The 8,537-nt window shown below is 44.2% G+C and overlaps 1 protein-coding gene across 1 annotated transcript; it reads left to right on the forward strand.

Annotated features, from left to right (window-relative positions):
• Positions 1–228: 228 nt before the first annotated feature.
• Positions 229–1,622, forward strand: LOC110876645. Its single transcript, XM_022124810.1, has 2 exons — positions 229–666; positions 795–1,622. The coding sequence occupies exons 1-2, from the start codon at positions 229–231 to the stop codon at positions 1,620–1,622; spliced, it is 1,266 nt and encodes a 421-aa protein (XP_021980502.1).
• Positions 1,623–8,537: the final 6,915 nt, after the last annotated feature.

The following is an 8,537-nucleotide window of genomic DNA, read 5'->3' on the forward strand; positions in this document are numbered from 1 at the left end:
TATATTTATCCTTGTTTGACATTTATAACCCTCGAATTTATATACTTTCATGGTTTGTCAATATTAGTCCTTTATTTAATATCAATGCCACGTGTAGTCAAATGACACGTGTTAACACATTATTGGACACAAAAATTCGAGGTGTTACAAGAAGGCAAATTCTTGGGGGTAGTGGTCACCCGGGACGGCTTTAAAGCTAACCCAGAAAAGGTAGCCGCCATAACGCGGATGCCTTCCCCCAGGACTTTGAAAGAGGCGCAAGCGTTAAATGGGCGTCTGGTGGCTATAAACAGATTTTTGGCAAGACACGCGGAAAGATCTTTGCCATTTATAAAGACGTTGAAAGATTGCCTTAACAATAAAAACTTTAAATGGACCAGCGAAGCGGAAGAAGCCCTGCAAGACATGAAGCGTTTCATCGAAAAACTACCCATGTTGACAGCACCATACCCAGAAGAACTACTCAAGATGTACCTAGCGACGGCTCACAACGCGGTAAACGTGGTACTCATGGTGGAAAGAGATGGGAAACAAACACCAATATATTACATCAGCCGAGTTCTGGCAGGACCCGAAAAGCGGTATCCAACACTCGAAAAGTTGGTCCTAGCACTAGTTCAGGCTACCCGACGACTCAGAATATATTTTCAAGGGCACCGCGTTCAGGTCTTAACAAATTACCGCTACAACAAATTTTGCACAAGCCAGAGATCTCCGGAAGATTGGCTAAATGGGCGATCGAGTTGGGAGCCCTGGACATCGAATATCGAAAGCGAACAACAATTAATGGGTAGGTGATCGTCGATTTCTTGGCTGAAATTCCTGATGGTGAAACTGTAAAGGATCCCGCAATCCAGGACATTTCGGAATCCAGCACAGCCAAGCAAACCTGGATGCTCTACACTGACGGATCATCCAGCGGGAAAGGTTCTGGGGCAGGTCTGATGTTGATAAGCCCAGATGAAATAAGGCTCATGTACGCTTTACGTTTTGACTTTGAATGCTCCAACAATGAAGCAGAGTATGAAACGCTACTAGCGGGCTTGAGAATGGCCCAATCTATGGGAGCCTCAAGAGTTGACGCGTATGTCGACTCTTTGCTGGTCAATAACCAAGTAAACGAAACTTACGAGGCCAAGGACGAATCAATGGCGAGGTATTTGGCTAAAACCAAGGAGCTCATAGCTTCCTTTGACAGTGTCACGCTTAACCACGTCCATAGAGGAAAAAACCAAATAGCAGACGCCTTGAGTAAACTTGCTACCTCGGGTATGGAAAAAGAAGTAAAGGTAGAAACATTGCAGTCACCTTCCATTGAACCCCGGGAAGTTTCAGCCATCATAGCGGAGGAACCATGTTGGTACACTCCCATACTAAAGTTCCTCACAAAGGGTGAATTACCTCCCGCCAGAGGCGAAGCCCAAAAGATCCAAACCAAGGCATTGCAATATGAAGTAAACAATGGTGTCCTATACAGAAAATCATACTTGGGGCCGCTATTACAGTGTGTATCCCCAGCAGAGGCGAAATATCTAATCCAAGAGATACACTCTGGCATATGTGGCATTCACGCTGGACCCTGGGATGTTATTGCCAAAATCCACAGCGTCGGATACTACTAGCTCGGGATGCATGAAGACGCGGTAGATGAACTCAGAAGATGTCGTAGCTGCCAAAAGTTTGCTCCTCAAACGCTCCGTCCCAAGAACAACTTAATCCCTGTCACAGCGGCCTGGCCTTTCCAGAAATGGGCGGTCGACATCGTGGAGCCATTCCCGCTGGCCCCCGGGAAGCTAAAATACCTTATTATGGCAATCGACTATTTTACCAAATGGGTTGAAGCCAAACCTTTGGCTAATATAACGGCTGAAATGCAAAAAAGTTCCTATGGGAGCACATAGTATGCCGGTTTGGACTACCGCTATATTTGGTAAGTGACAACGGAACGCAATTCACCGATAGGGTCTTGCAAGATTGGTGCGCAGAACTCCAGATTTAACAAATCTTCACATCGGTAGCGCATCCCCAAGAGAAAGGCCAGGTGGAGCGGGCAAACAGGAGTTTGCTTGATGGGATAAAAAGAAGGTTAGGTTATGAAGGAAGCTTTTGGGTGGAAGAACTACCAAATGTCCTCTGGGCACATAGAACAATGCCCAAGACAAGTAACAATGAAACCCCCTTCAGCCTAACCTATGGCGCGGAAGCAATGATACCCGCGGAAGTCGGCTTACCCTCGCTGCGGTACCTCACTACTGATGATGACAATGACCGACTCCTAAGGGAAGCCGTAGATCTATTGGAAGAGCGACGCGAGGCAGCCGCTATCAGCGAGGCAAAGTACAAGAAAACTCTGGAAAAATACTATAATCAGCGTGTGGCTCAGCATACTCTCAAGGAAGGCGAGTACGTCATGCGCGATAATGAAGCCAGCAGAGCGGAACCCTCAGGAAAACTGGGACCCAACTGGGAAGGTCCCTATGTCATCCAGGAAGACTTAGGCAAAGGGGCCTACCGCTTATCTAGACTAGATGGTACCGCGGTTCCACGTAGCTGGAACGCGGCCCAGTTGAAAAAATCTTACATGTAAAACCCCGCCCCTAACGGCGGGTCTAATTATGTTTCTTACAAGCAAGTGTAATTCATCTCCGACGATGTCTCTTTTCTAAGTATTGAGTTAATAAGAATTCTTTCCTTTTTTTATTATTTTCTCTCATTACTTGCATAAACAACAAAATTTACCATCGCATCCATATTGCACTTTACGGTACAAACAATTACAATCACATTTTAAACTGCACATAACGGTAAAAGAGCATCCTTAACACGAAAGATTTTTCATATGTAAGTTAAAGGATCACAAACATACAGCGCAAAGAGTGGGTATCTTGGTAATAGATACATTAACCACTACAAAAAAGATAGGTATTTTGGTAATAAATACATACAACTATCTTACAAAAAACCAAGTACTTGTCCCTGTTGCTAAACACCAACATACGGGAACCAAAAAACGAACATGTTCTAAAACACCTACTTCTTGGAAAGCATTGCTCTCACCTCTGCAGTGGTGTACAATGCCACACCATAACATTCCAAGGGATGAGAATCAACGATCAAGTCACTAAAATTCTCCTCAACCACCGGAAGAGCCACCACCTCCTGATCACCAACCAGGTTTTTACCGGAACGGCCACCGCGACGCCGTTCGTACACCAGTTCACAACATTGAACATGATCAGGTGGAAAAGCCCCCAACAGAGTATCAGCTGTTAGTGAGGCCACACCTGCATCAGCTTTTGCAGGTTCCTCATATATGACACTCTTACAAGACCGGCTAACCCAGGGTAAAGCATCATCGCAGGGCACCTCCCTCCCTTTGATCATTTCTTGCATCACCGGAATCTGGAGATGGATCAAACCATCTGCTGCATCCAACCGTCGGAAAATGTCAGAAAGTCTCTGTTTATAGCTTTTCCGGCTCATCTTTCCAAATTACCAAATTTGGAAAAAGCAACTTAATTTATAGAAGTTTAAACGGCTTGAGAGTGATGACGACAGCACAATTAATGAAAAGTAATTATCACATGTCAAATCGCCACATTTCAGGCAAACGGCGACGTCATTCATCATGATATTAGCATTAAATGTCTGACACAAAATCAAGTGTTTGCACATAACCCAAGCATAACAGTGTTTATACAGAATATCCAAGGAACAGTGTACATAACAAACAAAATAAAAACACTCATTCCTCCTCCGACTCCTCCACGGGGTCCAACATTAGGCGTAAGGAATCTATGCCATCTTCGTTCACCTTGTCCATCAAATCGGCATAGGCGGGCAGTGGTTCGTTGCACGCCGCTTCAAGAGCATCCGCCATATCACCCTGAAATTTGCCCGTCGCCGTGTGGAACTCGGGAGTAATCTTCTCTGATTGTTGGCACTCAAAGTAGCCCTTGTAAACACCGTCATGATGACCGGATTGATAAGCCGCGGCAGTGAGACGATCTAACAACGTTGTAAAGGATGCCGATTGACGGAGATACTCAAACGCCCCAACCAGGCCATTGGTTATTAGCCAATTCCTATCGCCTTGCAATTCGGCAAGCTGGCTAGTCAGGCTGTCCACCTCAGCGTTTGTTTGTTCCAAAGCATTTTCTGCCTCCTTAAGCCGTGCCTGATGGGTGGCAGAAGACTCAACCAATTTGTTTCTCTCAGAAACAAGAGAATCACACTGTTGTTGAATCTCCCTAAGCCGTGCTTCCCACTCCTCCAGCTCAACCTGTTTCGCCTAAACCTTAGCGTGAGACGCTTCTACCTCAACAGTCAAAGCTTGGTACCGCTCCTGCACCTGAGACACAAAATCAGTGTCAATTCGAAACTTTTCCATCTGAGCAGACATTTCAGATCTCACCTTTTGGGCCTCGATAACAGCTTTACGCTCGAATTCTTCTTGAATAGTTTTGGCATGAGCAAGGACCTGATCCTTCTCCGCTATATCACGAGCCCATAAGATCCTCTCCTCAGCAAGGTTGGCAGTCACCCGCTTCAAGTCATCTTCCGCCTTGTTTTTCTCCGATAAGAACCTGCTCTCCCTCAACCCAGCGGCTTGGAGTTGACTCTCCAAGCGGTATTTTTCGTCCTGCAACTCCTGAATAGCAGCCCGCGCTTGATGAAGCTCGTTGTTATCGTGCATCCATCTACGCCGGATCTCGGCAAGCCTCCGGGGCTGACTAACGGAATCCCCCATGGTGGCGTTCACCAAGTTTTCATTGTTTAACCCCTCAACATACGCTAACTCAGCTGGGGGGTAGGCCCGCTCAACCCAGTGTTGAATCACTGGAGGGAAGATCAACCTTGAAGACTCAACTATTTTCCACTGGGGTTGGTAGTGCTTATCCTGTGCATTCGGATCCCAATTGATGGTGGGCAGATAAAGATCATCGCCCAAACGGGCCCCATCATCAGCAATCCCGCTACTGGACCCCCCAGCATCACTCACGGTGGTATCTCAGGCACTAGTTGCCTCGTGAGCAGCAAACACCTTAGGTGTCTCCTTTCCAGTTGCAGAGAAAACGCTGAAAGGAGAGTCAAACAAGGAGGAAGGGGTGATACTAGAAGGCAGCAATGTCGACACCAGACTGGTGGTCATCGCCACAGCAGCAGTGGGCATAGGAGGCGGAAGGGTACAGCTGACATTAGCGGTAACACTTGCCTGAAATATAAGCTCTGAAAGGCTCAATCCGCTGGTGGCAGAAGGCATGGTACCCATAGACGTCAGGAGGGAAGAAGACACACCCTTAACGTGAACCCCAGTTGTAGAACCTGTATCAAAGCAGATGTTCAGCAACATAGAATACAAAGTCCACAATGACACCGAGAGACAAAATTACTTACCAAGAGGGAAGGCGTAAGCAGCTTGCATAGCCTCAAAAGCAGTCAGGGCGGGTACAGTAAAAGTCTTGCGTTTCTTTGACACGTGGGTCGGACTTGTCAACTCAGCAACAGTAACAGCAGTGCTCCCATCGGGTGTAGTTACGCCAACAGAGGAAGTAGCGCCCCCCGCGGCCATATATCTCCTCCTGGTGACTTTTATCCGGGTCGGTTTTTTCTCTAAGGAAGCAACGTTACTTCCTCCGCTGGGGGGAGACTGGGAAATGTAAACAGTCGGGTCTGCCGGCACAGCTGACAACAAGAACTGCTCCAAGTGAATCTTCAAAACATCTGGTTCCTGTTCACCAAGCACGCGGTCCGCGGAGAATCTACAAAGTCAAATAAGCTCCATTTTCCTGCGATATGTACACATGTCAATTTATATAGTTGGCAAAACGTATGCAAAGCCAAAAGCTACATACCTTCATCATCCCTCCGAAAAGAATGATACAACTTTATATCACGCCATAACAGGCTCATCCCCGCCATCACCAGAGCTCCCTCCGGGATTACCGTGCACTGGGAAGGGTGCCCACATAGTTTTATATAAAGAGCATTGGCCACATAGGCATCTTTTGGAGGAGCTTCGTCTTTAACTTTGTCATTCGGTCCCATCTCCCTCCAATGCATCTCTCCGGGAATGACATCGGCATCGATATAGAAGAATTTTTTCTTCCAGTCCTTATCCTTGGAACTGGTAGGAATGTCTCTCAAGCAAGATACATCGGTGTCCCTTCTGTCGAAAGTAAAAAAGGGGGATTTCCACACAAGGACGAAAAAAGCCCTAAAAACGAGGAGTTCAGGGATGTGCCCTAAGGTGATACAGGCAAACTCAAACTGTCGGAGTTTCACCAACCCTAACGGATGCAGTTGGGAAATATGAATGGGATAATGGTCAAGGACCAGCTTACAGAACTTGGTGATTGGTAATCGGAAGTTGCAAAACTTGAAAAAACCACTAAACAGAGTGATTTTACCTTTTTTCAACGGAAATGTCGTGTCTATTTTCGACGGCAGCATCGGATTCTACTCCGCTTTAATATCGTAATCTTGTATAAGATTGTTGAATGAAGTCTGCCCCCATTTGACGTACAGGGCATCAGTGCTTGCGGGGGCAGAAGAAGAAGATTCGTCGGTCTTCGAGGCCATTTTTCGATTCAAGAAATTGAATGAAGTGGTTGTGAACAAGGAAGGAAATGAAATTCAAAACCCTAAATCGGAACTCTATTTATACGGAAATGGCAACTTTTCGAATTCGAAAAGACAAACAGATGGGAACACGCGTCAGAATGGGGAAGGTACAGCTGTCATCCTAATGATGATTTAACTGTCAAATCTTTTCTCATCGCCGCTATTTTTTCAAAAAACGTAATGGTACCCCACTTGAGAAACTTACACTTAAAGGGGGAAATTTTGACTTTTCCTTTTTTAGTCCGATTTCATGAAACTCATTTCATAACTTCGGACTGGGGGGGACATGACGAGGTATGACCCGGATCGGCTAACCCGACCCGGTCATTACCTATTATTTCGTTATAAATAATTAATTACATATGTTTATTCTAGAATGTTCTATTCTATGCATGGATAAACTACGTAACCAAATCCCCAACTTTCTGGGAAGATCATGCAAATCCCTAACTTATCGGAGCCCATCCTAAGTTAGAGGAAACCCTAATGGTAAACTATAAATAGAGGTAAACATATAAGGTATTATCATCTTGTTCTCGTCTATTCTCTCCTTACATACATATTTACTTTTTCCCAAACCGAGACTTATTCTCACGCCGAAGGGTGGTTACATGAATAACCCCATTCCTGTAACGAGTCCTAACGGTGTTCTGTTTTGCAGCTAGCAGTTCGGATCGCCAAGCGTTGAAGTCATAGTTGGATACTACCGTAAAGGTCAGTGTTTCTTCACCCGGGGTTACGGGTAATGATATATTACATCCGCAAGTCGGTAATGGAAGCGTGAGTGTTGAAATTGATAAACCCGGAATTGGGTAGAAGGGATGTGTATAATCCCAAAGTATAATTTTATAGGTGATCAAGTCTATGTACTTGCATCGCCAATGGGTTGGATAAAATTTAAAAGCGCAAACCGGGAATGGAAGCACGAAATGAGTAAAATAATGAACCCGGGAATGGGTCACCATATTGAGAATTAAATCCCATCCGTAAGGATATGGGTTAAGTAGATAAAAAGGATATTTCGACAATTATTTCTAATAAATAGTATATGTGATCGGGCTTTCCGATGTCGCATATTCAGTATCAATGTTGTTTTGAAATATTACAAGACTAAGAATAAGTGGTATATAATTTTGCAAAGTGTTTTCTGAAGTCCCGGATCATGATTTTCATGTACGAAAATCGAATAGGATTGAACGGGTAAATTATAAAACACAGCAGCAAAACTGGAAAACGACAAGGCGTCGCCGACGCGGCTATAGCCGTCGCCGACGCCACCCTAAATGTTTCAAAGTTGTCGACGTCGTATCCCACTGTCTACGACTGCATGGCGTCGACGCCTTTTTTATGCAGCATCGACGACGCGACTAGGACCGTCGCCGACGCCGTCCTTGGTTTACGAAATCCTGATTTTGCCATTTTAAATACGATTCACGTTATTTGTTCTATTTGTGTTATAATTCTAATGTATTGTAAACATTTTCAGTTTTAGGTTCGTAATAACTAGTGGATGATGATCAAGCGGCCATTAAAGAACCGAACACGATGAAGAATTTAGCTTCCGTTTATTTTGTTTAATCATATCATGGTTTTGTAATCAATAGTGTTTTGGAAATACTTTACGTAACTGAACGGTTGTTTTAAATAACATTATTATCTAATGTCTAATATTTTCATATAACATTATGGAAATTTTTCTTAAAATAATAGATGTTAAACTATATTTATCAAAAGATTGATAAATAAATAAGGATTTTACATCAAATCAAATCAAACAAAACCCCTTGTGGGCAGAATTAAATTGATTTAGTTAGACGTAGCGAATAAATCAAATAAGCGAAACATAAAATATAAACTTACTAAACCAAAAAGAAATAATTGTCTTGAAATCAAAACCCTTAATGTGTTTGATC

The sequence above is a fragment of the Helianthus annuus genome, chromosome 9 (assembly GCF_002127325.2).
Source record: "Helianthus annuus cultivar XRQ/B chromosome 9, HanXRQr2.0-SUNRISE, whole genome shotgun sequence".
Taxonomy (NCBI): domain Eukaryota; kingdom Viridiplantae; phylum Streptophyta; class Magnoliopsida; order Asterales; family Asteraceae; genus Helianthus; species Helianthus annuus.